Below are 24,759 nucleotides of genomic sequence, written 5' to 3'. Positions count from 1 at the left end.
AGTTCATTAATCTTTATTCGGTTTAAAAAAACCATAAAAGATATAAGATAAAAACTGTTCAAACATACAAATTAAAGAACACATCTTAAAACACAATTTAGATGGAACACAGTTTCAATTGCGTCTTCGGACATTTACAGTCGTCTTTAAGGTTTATGCTTGTATTAGAGTAATAGAAATATCAGGCAGTCAGTGGGTCTAATCCAGTATGTAAAAACTTAGAATTTGCTGATTGAAACATTGCTACATTCAAAGATTTATGAAAATGTAAAGCTTCATGCATAGATTTTGATTGACAAATAAAGTGCAGGTGCTTTACTAATGCATAAACGTACTCAGTATAGTACATAGTTGAAGGGTAACGTGAAAATGCAATAATAGGTCATATAGGTACTTGACGTAGCACAATACTTATCTAAAGAAGCTACATATGTGCTTTCTATTAAATGCAGGGCGGATGTAAAGTGCTGGTGCAAGGAATTACATGTGTATATTGTAAACAAGCAGTAAGTAAACAAAAAAAAAATCATGGGCCTTATTAAAATTCCATCTCTTTTTTTCCCCTCAATAATTTGACAGCAAACAGGTATCTACTGACACTAAAAAACAATTCCCTGCGAGGTATCAGTTTTTAGTATTCTAGTCGCATCAGTGCAAGACCTAACTCCCAGATTATAACATATTGCTTTAATCCATGCTCGCCTTGGTGTGGCATATGCTGGGCAAAAGAACAGTATGTGATAGTCATTTTCTTATGTGTTGTAATGACATAAAAGGCAGTGATCATCATTATTGTCATAATTTTTCATACCCCATTTTGCTGTGTTAGATTTAACTTGCAGAATACCATAACGGAATTTCATATACAGCAAAGAGATTTTGTCAGAAGGAACTGTGTAGTCAATCTGCCATTATCAGAGTTATAGAATACACAATTTTGCATATAGGCCCAAAATCTTGTTTTCAATATTTTTATAGAGGGCAGTGTCAATGGTGCAGGTGTTTCCCAGAAATGGTTCAATCCAAGTTTGTAGAACCAAGTTCTCACATGCTTGACCCACTGGAGACTACCACAGTGGGCATATCTTACTATCTCTTCTAGCCCCTGTTTGTAACTTGCAAGTTCTGCAGTAGTCCACAGTTGCGCCCAAAATGACAGTAGTTTTAATATAGCATGGTGATCAATGCGTTTTGTGTTCAGATGCATAACAATGGGGATAACTGGCATACGTTCGGGAATACGTAACAGCATCCTAAAGAACTTGTTTTCTTCCACCGCAAACATATTTCTGCAAGTGGCCCCCCAAAGTTCAGCTCCATATAAAGTTGCTGATTGTGCACTGTAATTGTACCCCTCTAGTGCAGGTGACACTGCCTTAGTTATACTTTTCTTGTGCTTTTTTAGTATGGGTGCTGAATTTTGGAGCAAAATGGTCTTGCTTTTTTTTGCATGTCAATTTTTTGTCAAGTGTGATACATAAATAGCTGAATTTGGATACATATTCTAGTTACTGCTTTTGACCACATCCTTGCCTTACACCCCTTCTTATGGAAATTGCCTCAGGGAGTTCTCCCTTGGACCCCCTTCTGACTTTTACATAGTTGTTTTTGTGTAGTCTCACTATCTGTGTGAGGAGTTCCTCTGGTACACCTTGGTCTTTTAAGGAGCAGCAGAACAGATCTCTTGGTATAAGGTTGAAAGTGGCCTTCAAATCTATAAATGCTATGTACAGGTGACCTTCCTTTAAAATCCTGTATTTCCACCTGATGCATAAAAGTCTAAAAACCTGGTCGATTGTACTGGTTTTTACTCTAACCCTGCCTGATATTGTGATAAAACGTTGTTTGCCTCTGCCCACTCATTTAATCTTGTTAAAATCTTCTTGGCATAGATCTTTTGTAAGGTATTGATAAAGCTCATTGGCCGATAATTTGCAGGATCGAGGCGATCTCTGTTTTAAAAAATTGTGATAATTTTTGTCCCTTTCCATGAGTCTGGTACTGGGACACCTGTTGCTACGGCATTACAGAGAAGATTAATATATGTTCCCCAGACAGCTTTATCATGCTTCAACAGATCACCTGGCATTTTATCGGGGTCTGGGGCCTTACCGTGCTTAATTGCCAACGTTTCCTCCATACTAAAGTATGGGATATGGGTTTGTTCCATATTGTTCGATGCTTCAGTGTTTGATGCTTCCTGTTGCTTATGGTAATTGGTAATCTCAAAATACAATTTTGAAAAATGATTGACCCAGATGCCTGCATCCCAAAAAATCTATGTTACTTCTCCCCATTTTATTTCCCTTGGCTAACAATTTCCAAAATCCTTAGTTTTGGCAGCATTATCAGTTCTGTCCAGAAGCTGTCATCACATTCTTTCTTTGTTTGCAGTAATACATTTTTATATTTAGTCCTTTTGTCTCTTAAAGCTATGCCATTTGATTTTGCAGCCATTATGAGCTCACTCTTTGCTTTGCAACACTAACTAGTATACCACTGATTGGCTGAGGTATGAGTTGCTCTATTTCCCACCCCAATCTCTCTGGGGATCTTGCTCAAAATCAATTTTAGTTTGTCTATCATTTTGTGATGGATCTGCACTATAGGAATCTTTTGAATTGGCAGTTCAATATAGGGTGTGATGACATCTAAAAATGTATTGTAAATCCTTGCCATCTCCTCATCTTTACCCACTATTGATGGCCATTTCAGGGCTCTAGGATTATTACTAACTGTTGGTTGAATTTGGCTTAGGCTACTTTCATTATGCATCCTGTTTGTGAGATAGAAGAGGGAACCTACTAATGTTAAACATAGAGGGTAATGGTCACTGTCTCCTCTGAAATTCACATTTAAATCGTGGATATTAGACCATGAATTGGCCGAAATCATTATATAGTCAATGCAGCCCTAAGTCCCTGCCCTGAGGTTAATCAAATAAGTTGTGCAGCTGCAGCTGTACAGGGCATTGCAGGACCGCTTCCAGAGGGGGGATGTTATTAGTCTAATCCTCATCTTCAAACAGATTTTCCAATCCCACTATAGTTACAAATTTACAGTTAAAATCCCCCCTACAATAATAAATGTCCTGCACTCTGCCGCTTTTTTTGGCACTTTATGGAATACCGCCTAGTGAAACTCCACGAACTACGCCCAGGCATGAACAACACGACAAGAGTAGCTCCGCAGATATGGTAAAACTAAAGCACCACAATATCAAGTGCAACACATCATTAATGTTACATGAGGTGTTCATGCCTCTTCCACTCACCCACTGCAGGGCTAATCATGACCGCAGAACAGAAGCTGATAGGTGACAACAGCAGCCTGGGGATCCCAATACCACTCTCTTAGGGTATAAGCATGATATCCCCTCCCCTACTGTCTGTGAGGCAGCAGCGAGCGGAGTCAGACACAAGGCATTTACTGTCCACTACGTCAGTGGCGGCTTGCCGAGGAAGGGCTGCGAGGTGGTGGGGCGAGGTCGGGGAGGGGCAGTGTGGGGGGGTAGTGGACTTGGATATACAGCGGACAGAACTCATAGTAAGCCTTACTCTGAGTTCTGGCCATCGTATATCCGAATCCACTAAACCCCCCATCCTGCCCCTCCCCCGCCCCACCCCACCGCCCCACAGCACTTGCTCGGCGAGAAACCACTGCACAATGTGCACCCCAGCTAGCTTCTGTGGCCTTGGCCTTAAGGGCTGGAACACAGCTAAGGTGGCAACCAGCATCAGCATGGCAGGAGATGGGTGCCTGTCCTCTGGGTGACAACCCTAGTCCATCAAGCTGGCGTGACGCAGGGCTGCGCTACTCTCTCTGACACGTAGAAGGTGGTGTCCAATCTTTGGCTCCTCCCCCCAGTGAAGAGAGACGTGGAAAGGGAAACGTCAAGTCATTTTGTCACCGGAAAAGCAGAGAGAGGTGGCTGCGGTGTCCCGAGGGTGAACTCAATCGAGCGCTTGTATTGCAGCCCAGGTCGGCTTTTAATGTTCACAAGACCACAGCACATGCCCGCCTTGGCCCTAGAACTGTGAAAAAAGTGTGGGTACTAGTAAAAACCTGCTTTGTGGCAGAGGCAGAGTTTTTGCCGAACGCACTCCAAGCGGAGTGCGGAGTGGCAAAAACTCTATGAACTCCACCCGTAGCGTGGAGTTACTCGCCCACCCCTAGTTGCAAGTAGATGGCATGGAGGGGTGGGTAGTCACAAATGGGAGGGAATGGCCCCTTCGTACAATCTGCAAAAAACACTGGTCTGATGTGATAGACCGCCTGTGGGGCAGGTGATGGTGGATTGGGTGCCCATGATGGTAACAGGGCAGGCTATAAGGGTTTGGAGGCAGCGGTTGCTGGAGGAGTAGTTGACTGGCCTGACTGTTAGCTGTTCACAGGAGCACCTGTATTTGGCTTGAACCAAGACCAAAGCAGGAAGTCAGTAAGAGTTTTTATTGAAAGGGAGAAGCAGTGCAGAATGGGACACTCTCAGTTGAAGCACTTCTGTCAAGACGTTCATCTTGACTGCCACTGAGGGCAAGCTAAAGTCCAAGACCTCTGCTGCACTCCTCACCCACCAATGTAAAAGGAGCTCCCTCCTTTCTAGCCAGTATCTGGACAGGTATCTAGTCCACTGGCATCCACCAAATCCTCACACCAGTCCATGTTTGTGCCATAAGGCTGGTATTCTTCAGAGTCCAGGGACTCCTCCTACTCCTCCTTGAATCCTAACCCATAAGAGTAGGGCTCAGGCATCGGCCTGGAAGGCATGGCTCCAGTCAGAGCCGTAATTGCTGTTTGGTAACACCACTCCAGCTCCATGTTGGTGTCGGGTATCAGAATGGATACAGCGCCAGTGGTGCTGGAAGCATTGGCATTAGGACCAGCACTGGGGAAGGTCGAGATGTCCCCACTTGGCCTTCCCGGAGCCATCTATGGCTCCAAGGGGCCCAACTAGTGCCGAAGCAAGCAGTGTGAATCCAGCCAAACCCTCTCCTGAACCCACAGGGCCCAAAAGCACACCAGAGGGAATTGGCTGACCAAATATGAGGTGCTTAGCCTCATAAAATTATTTTAATTGAGCGAGGGTCACTCCAGCTCCCGGACCTCAGAGGGGTATGGAGACAGCTCAGGAGCTGCCTCCACCATGGAGTGAGGCCTTGAGTACCAACAATGCCTCTTCTCATTGGCTGACGCACGAGAAGAAGTCAAGGATCTCCTTGACTCCTCCTTCCTGTGATATGACTTACCCAAATGACCCAAAGACTTCGAGTGCAATGAGGATCTCAGACTCCGTGACCGGTCCAAACTTCCTCTAGAGCGATATCTGGATTGGTTTAGCGTCACATATCGAACCACCAGGAGCTTGAGGGATCACTTCCTCAAAGCCTTGTTGTTCATGGCACTGCAATAGGAGCAGGCCTTCGGATCATGGTCGTTCTCGAGGCGCCAAAGGCATACAAGATGCGGGTCCGTCACCAAAATCGGGTAGTGACAGGGAGCGCATTACTTGAATCTGGCCTTCCAAGCGATCATCCATCCCACACCAGGTGGAAAACCTCAAAAAAGACTAGACAGACCGAAAAAAGTTAGCTCCGAATCTGCGCTGACTGGTGAACAAAGAAAAGAACTGACATCAGCACGCTTGGGTGGTGCCAGTATAGACACTGTGCACATTTCCAGAGTGCACATCTCTGTCATCGTCACATGGAGCCAAACGTTGCTACCTACCGGCGTGCAGAGGTACTGCTCAAGAAAACTTTTCGGATCTAGTTTGAAGCCTGGAGATAATTCACATGGTAAGGAATCTGCAACTAAATGTCTATATCAGATTGGCTAAATTTGAACTTGATGAAATAACAGCCACATAACAATCAACATTGTTTTTTACTGTTGGGCCCTTTGTTCAGGCCGACTCTGGGTGCTATTTTTGTTAGTGGGCTAGTCACTACAGATGTCAGCCTATTTAAGGCAGATTGTTGCTCAACCGCGCCTGCCTCCTTCAATTCTCAGACCGAGGGGAGCTCACACTCTTACCACTATATTTGGCAAATGTGTGCAAGCATGTTTTATATGTTTCATTAAATCTTTTTTTAATCAAATTTGAGACTATATAGATTGAATTTCACCTGATGAATTAACTTAGCAACATAACTATCAACCTAATTTTTTTACTGTTGGGTGTTGGGACCCGTGCTCAGACTGACTTTGGAAACCATTTTTATTGGCCTACTTGTCACTGTGGATGTCAACCTATTTAAGGCGAACTTTTTAGCAAACGTGCTGATGGTGCACCACAGACCGCCTGGCCACACACCGTTTCTGCACAATGCCAACCATGCTGCCGGTTGCTTCATAGATCTGACAGAGTCCAGCACTCCAGTGAAGATCAAAGGTATAACTTACTTTAGCACCAACGGCAAATAGGCAATGATTTTTTGACCAATTGCCCTAAGATGGCTGAACTGGATGTAACTTATGCAATGTTGGTATTTACTACTCATTTGTGGTGGCCCCCTAAATCAAAATATTATCTATATTGTGGGTAAATAAATGCTTCCTCCATTATGAAACACTGTTGAAATCAAATTTGTATTGCAGACTGAAAGTGTTGATGCATTATTCATTACAGAAACCTTGGTGACTTCAGAGTCTAACTTTGATTTTAGATCAACTTGCCCTTATGGATATTAGGCTCTGCATTGCCTGAGGAGAACATAGAGGTGGAGAAGTCAACATTTGTAAAGAGCATTGGGGGTTTCAAAAGCTTGCTCGGTTTGTGAGGAAGCAGAATTCTTAGGCTTCTCTATGAGTGGACAGACAGGTAATTCCCTTTCCGTGATCTTGTTCTATCATCCTCCTGTTTCCTCAACAACCTTTGTGTATTCATTCATTGACTTTATTTCCTCCCTTGCCCTTTCGCATTTTAACATCTTCATCTTGGGTGGCTTTAATATTTGGCAGAGAACGAGTCGGCTATGTACTCCAAGAAATTATTGGGTGCACTTGAAACCTTAGGATTGCAGCAATTGTTTTCTGGATCCACATATACGATCGGACATATTTTTGCCACGGAGGGTTTCATTTCCTTAGTTGCTACTCAGCCCTTAAGTTGGACCAACCATGAATTTAAGTCATTCTATACCATTTGGCTGGTTAAAATATCCTCAGGTTCTGAGGCCACACTGTCAGGGCCCCAGAGTGCCTGGTTCATGCTAGTCAATTTTAGCGATATTAAGGCCTTTGACCCATTGATACATCTAGACATCAAGCTGATATTTGATGATAATTACAACACATATCAGCTCTAGGTGTCGGCACGTTAGATAAAATCCTACCTTTGAGAAATGTAAAAAACTCACAAATCCACCTCAGACTTTGTCTAGTCCAACAAAAGATGACAGATGCCCACAATGTAGGACTTCAGATGCCCGCCAGAACAATTTAGAATACTTTGAGATGATTACTGTGAATTGTTTTAGTACTGTAGCTTTGTCCATATCTTTCGGCCCTCCTTTAGATCTGTTACCACTTAAAACATTGAAGATACTGGCTGAACACGCATTCCCCCGCTTCTAACCGTTTGTAATCAATCCTTGGAGGAGGGTCAGGTTCCAAGCCTATGGAAAAGGGCTGTGGAATTTCCACTCTTGAAAAAAGCGAAGGTGGACCCATTAGTTTTCAGCAATTACCATCCTGTCCCTTAGCTGCCTCTTCCAATAAAAATCCTGGAAAGTTTGTCCCGGGAAAGTTTGTCAATAAAAAACAGTTGGTTATTTGGAAACACTCCTTCTCCTGGATGAGGCACAAGTGGGTTTCAGGCCCTCGTATGGCTTTGAGTCCTGATTAGTGTCAGCCCGGGATGATCTGAGGATAAGTGTGGACCGTGGTGATATGGCAGCCTTAGTATTACTTGATCTATCAGCTGCCATTGACATGGTACATCACAGTATTCTGGCCTCCAGATTATTGAAGATTGGGCTAGGAGGATGTGCGAATGGTTGGATTCAATCTTATCTGGAAGATAAAACACAAGCTATTCAAATTTCACCTTTTCCTTCTACTTTTAAAACTGTGGAACACATATACGATCGGACATATTTTTGCCACGGAGGGTTTCATTTCCTTAGTTGCTACTCAGCCCTTAAGTTGGACCAACCATGAATTTAAGTCATTCTATACCATTTGGCTGGTTATATCCTCAGGTTCTGAGGCCACACTGTCAGGGCCCCAGAGTGCCTGGTTCATGCTAGTCAATTTTAGCGATATTAAGGCCTTTGACCCATTGATACATCTAGACATCAAGCTGATATTTGATGATAATTACAACACATATCAGCTCTAGGTGTCGGCACGTTAGATAAAATCCTACCTTTGAGAAATGTAAAAAACTCACAAATCCACCTCAGACTTTGTCTAGTCCAACAAAAGATGACAGATGCCCACGATGTAGGACTTCAGATGCCCGCCAGAACAATTTAGAATACTTTGAGATGATTACTGTGAATTGTTTTAGTACTGTAGCTTTGTCCATATCTTTCGGCCCTCCTTTAGATCTGTTACCACTTAAAACATTGAAGATACTGGCTGAACACGCATTCCCCCGCTTCTAACCGTTTGTAATCAATCCTTGGAGGAGGGTCAGGTTCCAAGCCTATGGAAAAGGGCTGTGGAATTTCCACTCTTGCAAAAAGCGAAGGTGGACCCATTAGTTTTCAGCAATTACCATCCTGTCCCTTAGCTGCCTCTTCCAATAAAAATCCTGGAAAGTTTGTCCCGGGAAAGTTTGTCAATAAAAAACGGTTGGTTATTTGGAAACACTCCTTCTCCTGGATGAGGCACAAGTGGGTTTCAGGCCCTCGTATGGCTTTGAGTCCTGATTAGTGTCAGCCCGGGATGATCTGAGGATAAGTGTGGACCGTGGTGATATGGCAGCCTTAGTATTACTTGATCTATCAGCTGCCATTGACATGGTACATCACAGTATTCTGGCCTCCAGATTATTGAAGATTGGGCTAGGAGGATGTGCGAATGGTTGGATTCAATCTTATCTGGAAGATAAAACACAAGCTATTCAAATTTCACCTTTTCCTTCTACTTTTAAAACTGTGGAACATAAGGTGCCCAAGGCTCAGCGTTATGTCCAGAGCTGTTCAATGTCTATCTGTATCTCCTGGCAGCACTCATTAGGTCATATGGCATTTATTTTAATAATTATGTGGATGACACTCAGCTGATTCTTTCTCTGGATAATGGTTAGGCAGGTACTTTACAGACATTTTATAACTGAAAGAGGTTTTCGGAGTTGCTGACTCTGAGGTGTAATTCATATAAATTCAATGGACATAAAACAGAGATTCCCTGCTGCCCGATGGGGTAGCCAACATCTATGTTATCATCCAATTTTTGTCAATGGCGATGACAAAACACAGTTTGATCGGGTAATCCAAGCTCTTACAAAATGAAATGACTGAAATTTTGATTGCACAACAGTTTGACTGTGCTGTGTGTTTATATAGAAAATACAACAGATTATTTATGCTGAACAGTACAGCAATAAATAAGCAACTGGAAGAAAGTGTGTAGTGGTAGGAGAAATTATTTGTTATGGAATTGAACCTTTAAAAAAAAATAAAGAGTACCACAGTACTACCGCAGTGTAGTATCTGGGAAGTATTGTGGCACCTGTAAAATGCATTAAAAAATGTATTTCACTAAACACAATTAAATTATAACTAATGTATGTTTCTCTTAAACAGCCTTTGGTTGTTTGGAAATATACATATAGTTAGATATATTTGATAAGCCAACATTTCAGATTTGAAAGGAAGATATGGTTTCATAGGTGGTAACATGGACACCCTCTGAATGATATACTGCTGCTTTTGAAAATTTGATATTTACATGAAAAATAGAGGGCATTCTGTGATCTCAAAATAATGCACACACTGTCTTGTAAACATGTCTACAAGTTTTCTCGAACTTAGCACCATTTAAAGAAGCTCATGAAAAATATCAGGGAGAGAAGGGCAGAGATTTATTCAGCTTCCGGATTATCACTCTTGTAATCAATGAGGAATGAATCACTTGTTTCAACAAACTAGAGTCTCAAAGACATTATTTTATTGTAGACCATCCACCACACTTTCGCAGAACGCAGTGTATCTTTTCTCCGCTTGTGTGTTAGGGTGGAGCATGTCATCATAGGCTCATACTCACTTGAGCGTTCCGTTCTCCAAGTCATTAAACCTCCTCCACCAGGAGAGAGACTGTCTGGGTGATGGCAGTCGTGAAAGTGGTAAAAACATATCTCTTTTCCTGTAAAGACTGTTCATTCACCAGGGGAGTGATATGATTAAAAAGAAATGGTGGTGCATAAGTGGATTAGTTACTGGTCCACAGCACCTTGTGGAAGATCAACATGTTTGGGCCAAAAAATGCTCATACGAGGCAGGTGGCCTTCATCAGGACCAGAGTGTGAGTAGGTGGTCTTATTTCCAGAGCACCTAAGAAGTAGTAAGGGTGAGTAGATGGTCTTACACTTCTACGTCAGAGAGCTTAATAGCTCGTAGCTGATGTGCTCTTTTTTAACACGGGTCTCAATTCTAAAGAAGAATGGGATAGACTGATAGGGGCCATATAATGGATGGGTAGTGAATTCATGATCTCAGACTCTGAGTGAGTGGTTTTTGCTCCCACTGCAACTAGTAACCATCTGTTTTATATTTGTGGATATTCAATAACATTAACGCTAAATACTATAAGAAATAACTTTTTTTCGCGGGTTGTCTAGGTCCTATCTAAATATCTCTTCTTTATGTTGAGATACAGAGGAATGAAGTGCACAGACCGTTAGTGGGCATATGGATAATAGATTACGGCTGTTTTTCTGCATATCTGTTTTAAACACGAGGGGCCATATTATCAAGAAATGGCGATACATTATCGCCCCTTTTATCGACAGGAAACTGCCACTAAAGCGGCGATATTGAGCTTGATAATATGCCCTTGTAAATTCCCATAGAAGCCAAGGTTCTGGTGTTAACCTGGGCTTCTATGGAAATTCACAAGGGCATATTATCAAGCCCATTATCGCCGCTTTAGCGGCAGTTTCTTGCCGATAAAAGCGCCGATAATGTATCGTCCTTTCTTGATAATATGGCCTGAGGTGTTTTGTGTGTATTACTATGCGGCTTCTTTTTTCCATATGTGGACCTGAAGTGCGCTAATGCGCACGAGTTTTATTGGGTGCTTCCGCGTTGTTCTACGCACTAATAGTTTTTTGAGCAGGCCGGAAATAGTTTTTGTAGGGTGTTTCCGTTATGGTCTATGCACTAGTTGTTGTTGTTGTGGCTGGCCGGAAACGGTCCTTGCGGGGCTGCATACTGGAAATTGAATAGTGATGTATGATCATTCGCTGCGGTGCTACACAAGCTTTTAAATGCGCCCATACTCGGTGGCGGGAGTTCGGTACTTTTTCGATGCTGGAGGCATGCGCCCAGTGCGTTTAATTTTGACATACAGGTATGTGAATTACTTTCAGGTTGTTCCTGCGGGATGTAGATACTTGTGTTATTAAGCAGGATGTAGAGGGAAGGCTTAATACATTGCTGCTTTCTCGTTTTTCTTATAGATTACCCGCTTGCATTTTTTTAATATATTGGAACTATTGGGCTAGTCCATATCGTGGAAGGGACTAGGATCACGTGAGAGTGGCCGTTCCTGACGTAATATTTAGCTTTTGAACAATTGCTGAATGTAAATGCGAAATTGGAATCACTGATAGCTCCTGTCCGCAAATTCTAATATACGATAGCTAATAGAGAAAAGGCTTAATATTATGTTGTCCTTTTCCTGTAGATATTGCCGGTGGTTTTTTATGCTCTACCAGAACAATTTGGGTAATTCTGTGTGCTGAAATATTAAGGACTAATTGCGTGTGGCCGTCTCTGTCCAAATAAGTGGAGATAGTATATATACTATACGTAAGTGCCATATTTGCATTTTTCATATATGATGGGTTGTAGATGGGTCCGTCTGTGATAAATAGGCGTGTAGATAGGTGAGCACAGTGCTTGTAGGTAATATGTGTTTCTGCTCTGACCTCGTTAATAGTTATAGAAGAGGTATCTTGATACTTTTTAGCTTTTTGATCCCTATGTTGGCCTGTTAAATCTTAAACTCTAGAAGACAACCAGTATAACTAGGATTTGGGGTTACCAACGTCTAGGTCTAAATGATTAGTATCATTTTTTATCTTTTCTTTTAGAGTGATGTTTAGTAAAATTATTTTTCAGAGTTTATGATTACCAAATTTACGCAAACAGCATTAAAAGATTATTCCACTGCCAAGAGTCGGCGGATTCTACCTATTTGATAGAGGTTAGTTTAATAACTATAAAGAAATACATGCAATTATAGCATCAGGTAATTGGCACTAATTGGGAAAACATATCTCTTGATTCTTTATTCCCTTTCTGCAGATATTGACAGATTCTTTAATGCACAAATCATCCAAACACAGGATGCCTTTTCAGTCCCATATTTAAAGGTAATTTAATAAAATAAGAAAATTGAACCCTACATGGCATGATGTAAAATTTTTCATGCCTTGGTCTGGTTTACTCTCTAGCACCCATTATGAGACTGAAATATTAATAGTTGTATTAGAACGGTTTAGGTCCATGGGGTTAATATTCATGGTTGGATGCAATACCGATTAAGATCGATATATTGATTAATACGCTATGTATAGATACATGAAATGGTGGTTCTATACTTAATATTGGCATGGTATCGCTTTGAGATTATATGAAGGTATTGTCTTCCCACTATAGACGTATATTGTGGAAGCTTGTATGCTCCTTTTTTTAAATTGTGTATATAAATATATCTGCTATATGCATGATTCATGAGTATGATTGCCTGTTTTCTGTCTGTCATATTGGTACATTCATTAAGCATTAGGTGTTTAATCCTTGCTGTTTAATCCTTGAGCACTGAGGTTATGTAAAAATATGTTTTTTAAACGCATGCTTTTCTGTGACACTGATAAATGTAGATTTTTTACAGTTTTTTTCACAGATGTGTTTTTGCTAAATGGGAATTAAAGCAATTTTTCATGAAGAAGGTGTTGCCTAACAATTAATTGCCCACCAAAACGCGTCAATGCTTATATGAGTGGACAGTGCTTAAAGTTGTTTGAGACAATTGTTCTATATGAAACGAAAAAATATGTACCAATATTGATCTCTTTGTATGACTTCTGCACTTTCCATCTGCTAATAGGAATTATTTTTCCTTCATACTGTTCCCATTTTTTACATTCTTGTTTCGATATGTGGTAATTTTCGTAATTGTTTTATGTTTTTTAAATTAATTAGAAATGTATTTCTGATAGGATTTATTGTGTGATATATGATGTCTGACATGCTTTTAATAATTTTGGAATAAACTTTGCGCATATTTTTATAATTTGTTATTTTTAAATTTCCTCTTTGTTCAAATCTCACTCTTGATATTGTTACCTTTTGACACAACGTTTGTTGGATGAGTGATTTCACCCGAAGGGGATTTTTGTTTGAACAATTGTTGCCATAGGTGTAGACTTTTGCCTATTACTAGAAAAAATAAAAATAAAAACACAACAGGGAACATAACAGAGTGATATATACATTGTTTAGGTATTTCTTAAAAGTCCCACAAAAGACACTACAGTTTTCTGTATGTCATCTTTGTAGAATATTTTGCTGTCATTAATCAAATAAATGGGAAAGAAAAGTGGACAGAACAATCTGATGTCTGTATAATGAGAGGATCTGCCTTTGTGAGTTTTCAGGGCCTTGTGCATCTTCTACTATGCACTGATAATCTATGTCTATGTCAGATGATGTGTTCATTCAAAGAAGACCATTTCCACTTTTATCTCTGAGAAATCTTGGAGAACACAAAATGTGTACTGGGAAACAGAGACTTTAATTTAGAATATGTGTCCTTTATTTCCATTTCTAATCTCACTGCAGTTATGCAGCCAATATAAATTCCATACCAGTGGAAGGGCATAAAATGCAGATATTCATATATACTAACAGAGGAATGTAGAGGGAGTATGATGTCATCTTATACCTCTTTCCATAATCCATGTAATCTATACTCCTTTAAAACCTAATTTTGCTCTCAAATATGCTTTCGTCTCATGTTCTCTCACCTAAAAAATAAAACTGCGACTAACAACCCATCCACGAACCATCTTGATCCTGCACTGAAATACAAGAATGAGCAACAATCACCCCCCAAAAAATGCATGCAGGGTTACATCATAGGCCAGTAGAAAACCACTCTACATTCACAAATTCAAAAAAGGAAGACAATAATTGGCTCACATATTTTTTGGGCTACAAATGCAGCAAAATATTGGCAATTTCTACAATGATGTCACTAAACAAACTAGTAGGATGCTATGAAGTTGCAGATGTACTACAAAGGCATGTAAAACACCTATTTCTAGTCATATGGTAGTGAAAAACAATTGAATATTGGATAACATAATTCACGAAATTGACCTACATCTCATCGGTTTATACCACTAAGTGAGCTATAAACACAACCCAATAGTGCTAAATACCACCAACAACCATTGCCACTTCTATTACCCTTGTAAAGCTATACACCTGCATTTCTTGTACATATAGACGTCTGCCCATTTTGCATGATTACTAACCTACAAGGAGGATCCTTAGCTTGACTCAGAATTCTGCTCTCCAGACATCATTCAACAATTATAAAACTGCTACACTCATTATACTGAAAACACCATCATTGCAGTTAGACTAACTAAATTAATGTTCTACAGCACTGCAATACCACACACGTTAACAATAGTACCGACTACATACATTCTGAATACTTTGATGCAGTTTTTTACACCAATATTTGTCCAGAAGTTGTTTTCACTCAGAATAAAGCACAAAATGTTTTAATGGACTTCACCAATAATGAAATGGATATTTGGAACTTCAAAACAAAGGGGCTTATTATGATGTCAGTTGGACAAGCGTTCGACCGATATCGCAGCGGAATGGTATCCTCTTGACTAGTAATCGGCGGTTCCACCCACCAAATTAGGATGCGACCACCCTATGGGCGCTCAGAAACATCCCTTTTTCTGTTGTGGCCTGTGCTGCGGCCTGCTCGCTGAGCAGTGTTGTCACGCTTCATATCAGAGGTTGGTCACGAAATTGACCAGTGGTTTTGGACTCTCTTGGTACGATCTTATTCAGAGAATTTCCCGTTTATTTTTATATCATATATTATTTTTTCAGTCTTAGTGCCATTATTCAGACATCTCAGAGGAGAATGTTGAATCTTCCTTAAAAAAAACGGTAGAGTTTTATACTTGCTTTAGCCATCTATCTGGGTTCGTGGATACTTCGTTCTTTCTATCAGACACTGGTGGCTAGTGCTTAGGGAGTATACACTTGTATGTGTTTTTTGGCAGTAATTTATTGTTTATTTATACAAGACACATTTTGGTATTTACAGTTTTAAAACAGTATGTTATCACTTTCTTTTTCTTAACACATCACTGTGGTTAGTGTTCTTTGTCTTGCATCCTTGGTGGCCTGTTGAAGTGAGGCTCTGAATTGTCATGTATATTCTTTTTGTATTTTTATTGAAGTTTTGTAATAGAGATGAAATTGATTTGCATATGTTATTTTGTAATTATGTGGTTCTGGCGGGAAAGAGGCAATTTATTTAGTACAATGTATAAAATACAGTATGACTGTTCACTTTAGTAATAACCAATATTACAGACAAGTGATGCAAATGTCGTCCTCAAGCGATCGTTACATTCGGTTCTCAGTGTAATGATCGCTTGAGGGCAGCATTCGCATAATTGCAGCTCGTCTCCAACCGGCTGGTGGAGCCCACCAGAGATACAAATTGTTCCCCAGACCACAACCACCAGGTGTAGGTCTACTATCCACAACTGAATTTCCCACCCACCCAACAGGACCTCACAGCCTGTTCATCCCTGTGGCCGTCTACATTTGTCTATCCACACTCCAAGTCCTGATGAAGGCACGCTTGTGACGCAGAATAAGTTGCGCTCTGCCCTAGGGTTGGAACGTCGACGTTGTAACCAGACTAGTCCATGCAGCTTCCCTGACTTCATCAAAAAATTAAACATGGGGCGTATATTCATGCTTGAAACAATGGACAGTTCAACATACACCCTTTTTATGTTATCCATTTCACGTAATATATGTACAACACTTTTTCACCTATCACCACAAGTCACTTTTCTTGCACATCAATCACCTTATTTTGTTGTATTGTATTGTCTTATTGACAGCCTTTTTGCAATAATATGTATTCATACAATACAATTTTCAGTTTTTGACTATAAATCGCTGGTCTTTGTAGTGTGTTCTAAGTATTACGACTAGGTTCTTAAAAAATATTGTTTGTCTGTAATATTGGTTATTACTAAAGTGAACAGTCATACTGTATTTTATACATTGTACAAAAGAAATTGCCTCTATCCGCTCCTTCTGTATCGCACATAACCAGGTTCTGAGGGGCACAGGGTCACCCCATTATTACTAATGGTATGTTATTTTGTAGGCGTTGTATTCCTTTTGCCCTTGTCCTGACGAGGCCCGAATTAATGGACCGAAACACGTTGACCCTACAGTATGGAGGAGTTCCACAGATCATGACTGATACATAAAAAATTGATTACACACCTTTTGTACCTTGTGGAGGATTGTTTTATTCCCTCAAGTGTGTACTGGACTACTACCGTTTTTTCAGTTTGCTCTTTGAATGGAGTTTCTTTGTTTGTAACTATCATCTGTACTTAGTAAGAATGGGTGGCACGGATGTGCAAATGTATATGTATATATTAACTTTTTTATTTGTTTTGCTTGTGTTTTTTTTATATATTTTAAAAAGATAAAGTAGTTTTGGGATATTACATTTGGAGTTGGTATTTGAGTCACAAAAAATGAAAGAAGGCTTAGAAATCTAATACGAATTGATAGGGATTAATTCATTTTTTCCTTACAGGCATATATGTCTTGTTATTGATTCCTCCACATTATTTTGTTCCTATATTTGATTCCTTGCCCGGATGCGGTAGGAGTATCAGGGCAAACCCCGATTCTTTTTTAAGTGTCCGGCAGCACAAGCCACTATTGAAAAAGGGATGTTTTAACAGGACAATTTGAACACATTAATCGGAAACAAACAGCAGAAATATATAACCATTTTAGTATACACCCACTACACTCAATAGAAATGATGGATGATGCTGTAGAACGTTGTCAGATGAGGAAAGATAGGGGTGAGCCAGTTAGTGTCTGGGAAAAACATTAAAAGCCAGATGTTATTTACATTTATTCTCCACCGGGAAAGGTGGACGATATGATGATCGGTTTATTAGGCATGGACAGGTTAAATGTATGCTCAGAAATTTAATACTGCCTACTTGGCGTATTACTTTAATCTGCTTTAACCACGCATGGGATGTTTGATTTCATTTTCTACTAGAAAACATGCTAATATTGAAAATATTGAAAACACAGCACATTAATTATAACTCGCCTCTTTTGCATGTAGTCATTTTACAGTATTAGAAAGCATTATTTTTAGTAGACATCATTTTCAGTTTTTTAATAACAGTTATTGAAAATAAAAATAAATGATGTATAACACAAAACAGCAAATACAATGGAGAGTTGCAGTTAATGGGCCAGATGTAAGACCATTGGATATTACGACTCACAAATTGCGACAAAGTGCGAGTCGCAATTTGCGAGTCGCAAAATCCAATGTACAACAGTGTCTCAGACACTGTTTGTGATTCTCAAAGGGGTTGCAAATTGCATGCCTATGAACATTAATGAGGCTGGTGCAATTTGTGACCCCATTTGGAATGGCTGGCACGCCCAGGGATGGTTGCCAACTGGAGTCAGCAAACCACCATGTCTGGACTGCTTTGTTAATAAAGCAGTTTTTTTTTTTTTTAAATGTAGCCTGTTTTCCTGAAAGGAAATCGGGATGCATTAAAAAAAAAAATGAAACATTTCAGTTTCATATTTTAAGGGCAGGCAGTGGTCCCTGGGACCACTGCCTGCTCTTAAAAAATATTTGCTCATCCATTCCCAAAGGGGAAGGGGTTAACTGAGGACCCCTTCCCATTTGCGAGTGCTTTACCACCCTTCTGAAAAGGGTGATAAACTGCGAGTGTTTTGTGACCGCATTTGCTGTCGCAAAACATTAATACATAGGTTATGGAGTCGCTATTAGGAAGGGACGCCCTTGGAACGCCCCTTCCTAATAACAAGTCGCCAACCCTATTTTGGGAGTTGCTAATTAATTAGCAACTCGCAAAATAGGGTTAGTACAGTGGGATGACCAACTTTGCGGTTGCAAAGGGGCCGAAATCCCCTATGCGACTGCAAAAAATGGTCTTATATCTGGCCCAATATGCGGTATGTAATATTTTTAGCACTGTTTTCTGATGTAATGTATTGATAATATGTACAAGAAGAAAATTAGAGTGTCAACTATATCTATAGAACGTGTGTGAGTGTGATATATGGGTGCAGATTTGGGCCATTGCGACATCAGGGGGTTTGGACCCGGTACTCTTGGGTATACATGCAATTCCCTGTTTTCAGGGAAGTTACTTGCAAACCCCAGAATTAGATGCAGGGATAACAGCTGAAATTGGGGGTTACTACCATCACCTCGCAGGGGAAATCAAAGTAAGGCTCAGTGTATTGAGGTATGCTGGGAATCACATAAGATTAGCCTGTGTATAAGTGCTTTATTTAAAGTGAGTATTTAGGGGTGCCAGAATGGTGACTTACCTTGCACAGATTTCAATTAGGACTGTGGGTTGTGCAGCTTCTGGTGTAATACCTAGAGAGGAAAATTAAAGAAAATGCACATATCATTTAAATCAAGCAAATGGGCCGCAGTTTAACATAAGATTTTAGAAAATATGTAAATCATAACCACATTATTGTTTGTATAATAGGAATACACCAGTGAAGAGAGTCATCAAAACCTCTTTTTTTTAATAAGAAAGCCTGCTTAACTGAAAGTCGTGTTAAAATCCCTAGCAGCTGAAAACAATCTGTGTTGACAATGATTGGGTACAAAACCAAACATGTCCAAATCATTATTTGGTTCTCATTCTTGCAATACTAATTACATGAGAAGAAAAAATTATTTTGGATCACTTTTTGGTGCATAAGTTATCAGTGCCTGTACTTGATCTTTTTTCTGTGCCATCAGACTTGTACAGTCTCTTAGACACCAGCCAACACTTCTTAATTCCATTTCCTACCCCTCAAAGATAAATTCTGAAATTGTTGCTGATGTGTAGAAATGTATTTATGCCTGTATGTGGGAAGAGGGAAGCGGGTGGATTGTAAGGGTCATGGTTCCTGATTATACATCCCGCTTTCACATGGAATCGGAAGAAGTTGCTTGTGAAAGTAACAGATTTGAAAGAATACTCAAGTGGAGATGCGCAGAGACCAGACACCACTGAGAGGCCATCACTACAATAATGTTTTTGCTGCTGCCAAATCCTGTGCCATGTTGTAGGCTCAGGAGCTGGTGGGGGAGCTTCCTGGGCAACAGTTCTCTGAGGATAGGTAAGCAATGAGCTCTGCCCCGAAAGTCCCAAGTAACTGTTGTCCTCTGATTTTCACCAAGCAGTCCTCAGACTGAGATTCCAAGACAGATGCAGTATTTGCCCCCTCATTGGGTTTAGAATTGCTCTTCTCATTCATATTGTTGACCTACTGATCGCTGACTGGTTCCCAGATAAAAAAAATAAATAAGAAAGTAAATTTCAAGGGGAGCCATGGTTGTACCAGGAGGCATATGGGTGACATTATGAACAAGTGGCCTGACAAGCTTCATAATTGAGGTACAATCTGCAAAAGGTAAAAAAGGGTTCCTGCATACTAAGGTGTAACAGCGTGAGTTGCGTTCTGCCTTGGTTTCTTCTCTATTGGGCAAAGGTTTAGCTTTTTTTGTGTTCAAAATATTTTATTACATTTTTGATAGGAGAAAACATACAAAAAAGAGCTCTGAAAAGGTATAAATGTTTATCCAATAAAACAATATGTAAGTACATAAGCATTATAATTTATATATTAGCCTCATGAATATTTTATAAAGTACCTATAACACAAAAATCATATCGCTGTAAAAGAAGTGAAAAGGACAACATCATAATTCTATATCTGTAACATTATAGAGCTACTAAGGTAAGTATTAAGCCTAACCATATAAAGTTATACTATACTAACACTTACTAACGATTCAAACCTAAATAATCCTCAACTGGTTCCCAAACATTTTGATAATTCAGAGTATTATGAATGATACCAGATAATCCCAAATTAGCACATCTTCTAGTAAAAATTAGCCAAACCCGACTGGGCCAAGATGGTGGAAACACCTTTATAGTGCTCCCGGACCCCTCTGCCATCCGTTCGTGATACCCCCGTCCTGTGGCCTATCCTGACCCGTGTTTTGACGTCTCCTTGTGGCGGCACCCCCGGCTGCACTGGTGGATGTGGAGATTCCTGAGTTTCGCCGCCTCAATGCTGATGTGTCACCATTGTGTCCTGTGGCCAAGATGGCGGCCCCCTCGCACTGATTGCAGCTCCTGCTGCCCCTGCGACACTTTGGCTGGCCCCCGCCTACGCACCTGAGGGGTGGTGGGGTCTCCTGCTGTCTGCTTCCCTTGGAGGCTTTGCTGGCCGAGAAGGTGCCTGTGTCCCTCTCCCTGCCGCGCTCGGCTGGGCCAGGGCGGGAGAGGCTGCGACAGAGGTCCGCATCCGTCGGCACTGAGGAGGGCGGATCTGCAGTGCAGTGGTCCAGCGGCCCACCGTTTATAACTGCGGCGGCGCTCTGGCCTCCCCGTAGTCCTGGCTGTCATTTCGGGTGGCGGAGACTGGAGGACGATATAGCCTCCCGCCTGAGGTGCTGTGAGGCGTATCTGCTGCCCGGATCTGGAGGCATAGTGAACTATCAGCGGGTGAGTCCCAGCGGGGGAGGGGGTCTGAGGGCATTTGCTGGGGGGCCCCGTGCATGTGGGAGACCACATAGGGTGACTTCATTTGTGATTTGGGCCTGCTTGGGTCCCCTCCCCCTCCTGGCATTCGTGCTTCCTGGGCCCTGCTCACGCCCTGTGGAGGCAGACAGCCGACTCCTGCTGGGGAGCCCACTGGGGACACCGGTTGCATACACCATGCGGTGGGGGGCTCATGCTGAGACCCTTGGCAGTCCTCTGGCTCCCCTGATTGAACTTGTGGACACGTGATCTGCAGGGGGTGCCAGGGCTGCTGCGGGACCTTCCTGGATGGGCCCTGAGGCTCTCATCCTGCTGCATCTTCACCAGGGTGAGGACAGGGGCTACAGGGGCACTCGGTCGCATACACCGAGCAGCGCCCGGCAACTGGGGAGGTCCTCCGTCGATGGCCCTCGTCCCACATCCGCTAGAACCACTGGCAGGGTCTGCTGGGGCCGGGGTTCCGGAGTGGTCCCCTCCTCGGTCCTACCGCTCATTGGTGCCGGGACCTGGGGGTTGATTCCTCCGCAGGCTTCGAGCGGCGCAGGACCGCGGGAGTGCCTCCCCTGACGGGCGCTCCGATCCCCCGGTCGCAGTTCAGCCCACGCGACGCCTGGGGTGGGTGGGGGGCTTCCTTGCGGTACTGGTCCAGCGGTCCTCCCCCCCTCATCGTTGGGTGTTGGAGAGCCACCCTGCCTGAATAAGCGATACCTGCTGTGCACAGTGAGTGGCGACGGGACTAGGTGGGCTTCCCTGCTAGTTATGGGTACCCCCCTCTTATTTGACCTGCCTGAGGAGATTCTTGGTGTCCTCAGCCCTGTGGAGTGATATCATGGGCAGAACAGATAAACCACCTAAGAACCCAGCCACCCAAAACAAAATGGACTGTTTCACCACCGCGGAGGTGGGGGCATCCGGGGGCGCCAAGGGCCAGCAAACTCCGTTGCCCGCGGACTTGTCCACAATCCTACAGGCCATCCAAGCCTCGCAATCCTCGGTGGAGGGCAAGATCGCGGAGGTGCGAGTCGACATGAACCTCATCCAGCAGGACCTGCGAAACGCCACGGCCCGGATCACTTAGACTGAAACCCGACTTTCTGCCGTGGAGTATGATGTCTAGCAACTCAAACGGCAAGTAGCCCATCTTCAGTCGCACACCCAGGAACTACCCCGCCTGGCCGAAGATATGGCAAATAGGTCCTGGCATAACAACCTTGGTTGGTTTCCCGGAGGGGGCGGAACTGGGCCCTACGGTGGACTTCCTGGAGAGGTGGTTGCAGTCGTGGCTGTCGGAGGGATCTCTCACTCCATGGTTTGCGATTGAGCGGGCCCACCGTTCTCTCGCCTCCAAACAACCAGCGGGTGCTGCCCCCAGACTGATCATCATGCGGGTCCTCAACTTTAAGGACCTGGACGCGATCCTGGCTGACGCCCGCAAGCAGCAACGTCTCCATTATGACAACCACGCGATCATGATTTTCCCAGATTACACCTGTGAGGTCCAGGGACAGCGCCGCTCATTCAGTGACATCAAACAAAAACTGAGAGCACTCAACGTTCAATATAGGCTCCTCTTTCCGGCCCGCCTGCGGGTGGTGTTCGCTAACAAGACTCTCTTCTTCGACACTCCTACTGAGGCCTGGGCTTGGGCGACGGAGGAGTGCCCTCTCCGACTCAATGACCGGAACTCACTGCCTGGGGAGATGAACAGTGGGCCCGTCCGCCCTGCGCCCTCAGCCCCCGGCCTCGGCACAACTGCTCCTGCAGGCGCCGTGGTCAATGCCGGGTCCGGTCGGACTCTCCGTTGGGCCCTTCTCGACAGCCAATATTGCTCTCTGACCAATCCTTGGCCGGGAGGTGCTCCCGCTCATCCGGCCACCCAGACCTCGGGGGTGCTGCGCCCCGGCCCTCAGTGCTGGACCTTCCAGATACAGATGTTTCCTGTAGCCCAACGCTCCTGAAGGACACAACTTGAACTCGTCTCTGCCTGCGGCTTGGCTCCGCAGCCGGAGACTGCAACCTGACTTATGGTGTCATTGTTTTACTTCCCACAGGACTTGTGTATGTACATCCTGTCATGAGGAGGGGTGCTCCACGCTTTCCCATTCCCAAGAGGTTTAGTTTGGTCTAGTTAATTGGGGGGGCCGACAGATGCTTCCGTTCTCGAAGTATAGGGTGGGGGTGGGGGAAGGGGGTGGGTTTGGAAAGGGAGGGTTTCTTCTTTGTTGTTGCTGGGGGCTGGGAATGTTTGCTCCTCAGGTTTATTATTGTTTTTTGCTATTTTGCTGCACCAATGCCGACACGACACTCAGATCCACTTCCTCAGGGGTCCAATACACATGGTCCTTCCGACCAGCGCCCCGTCACATCTGCTCCTGACCCCGCATCTGCAGTCGGCTCTTCAGGGTCCGATGCGTCACTGTCACGACCTCCAGCCCCCATGACTGACACACCATCTCCGAAGGCAGCCCTCCATATTTTATCCTGGAACGTTAATGGCCTACTAGACCACCACAAACGATCTGCCGTATTGCTCTGCACATAGCACCACAATATTGATGCGCTTCTGCTTCAAGAGACGCACCTGATGTGTAATCATTGCCCCTTTCTAGCGCGGTACGGCTCAATAGGGTTTGGCACTCGGGCTTCGCTCGAGGATCTCGTGGCGTGGCCATATTACTGAAGTGCACTCTGCCCCTTGTGCTCACACAAGTTATTCATGACCCACAGAGCACGTTCGTGATCATTTGCGGTACGATTGGGTGCACCCCCCTTAATCTCGTGTCCATGTACTCACCCCCCTTGATGCTTGCCACGACTCTAAAACGATTCACTGATCAGCTGCCCACCCTCCCCCTGGGGCCCACTGTTATTGGGGGTGACTTTCCCCCCTTGACACAACAGGTCCTCCATCTACTTCAAGGCTTAGGCAAGCAAAACAGTTAACAAACTGGGCCGAATCCCTTGGCCTCTGTGATGCATGGCAAATCTGGCACCCACACGCTAAACAGTTCACGCACACCTACGCCGCACACCACACGCAAGCACGTATAGATACAATTTGTATTCCGTCTACTGACTGCCCCACAATCCAAGATGTCTGCATTTTCCTGAGAGGTATCTCCGACCACTCCCCGCTGCTTCTTAGTACAGGGACTCCTCCCCCCTACTCCCGTCCCATATGGCAGCTGAACACCTGGTTTCTTCAGCACAAGGAATTCAAAAAGATGATGGGGCTGGAGCTGAAGCAATATTTTGTCGACAACGTGCGATCGTTCCCTTCTCCTGGTACCCCGTGGGAGGCGGGCAAGGCTACTATTCATGGATTTGCCAAAGGCCACATCCAAGGGCAGCGGCAGGCCTGACTGTTGCATATCACTTCATTAGAGGCGCAGGCTTGAGCACTTCCCCTCCAAGGATGGTGACGCGGCTCAAGAGCGGCGCCTCACGAGCATTCACAATGAAATCAAGCACCTCTCACTTGAGGCAGCCATGCTCCTGTGGAGATCTTCTGAGGCCAGAGTCTATGGCTGTGTTGACAAAAACGGCACAATCCTCCATAGGCTCGCCATGTATCCAAGAGTTAACAGCATTATTCTAGAGATACTGGATTAGGATGGGTCGATCCAACGGTCCCCGGTGGCTATGGCCGGCTATCG

General features: G+C 43.3%; 1 protein-coding gene across 2 annotated transcripts in view; it reads right to left on the bottom strand.

Annotated features, from left to right (window-relative positions):
• LOC144826880 (A.superbus venom factor 1-like) overlaps window positions 1-24,759 on the bottom strand; it is a 1,649,148-nt gene that overhangs the window by 316,659 nt on the left and 1,307,730 nt on the right. For both annotated transcript variants that reach the window (XM_078685340.1, XM_078685347.1), the window contains one exon: window positions 18,876-18,927. In XM_078685340.1, the coding sequence (XP_078541466.1) occupies window positions 18,876-18,927 (52 nt within the window). The remainder of the gene's footprint in view (window positions 1-18,875; window positions 18,928-24,759) is intronic.

This window comes from Lissotriton helveticus, chromosome 1_1, assembly GCF_964261635.1.
Source record: "Lissotriton helveticus chromosome 1_1, aLisHel1.1, whole genome shotgun sequence".
NCBI classification, from domain to species: Eukaryota; Metazoa; Chordata; class Amphibia; order Caudata; family Salamandridae; genus Lissotriton; species Lissotriton helveticus.
The sequence above is the reverse complement of the archived record's forward strand: the minus strand, read 5'-3'. Positions and strand labels throughout refer to the sequence as shown.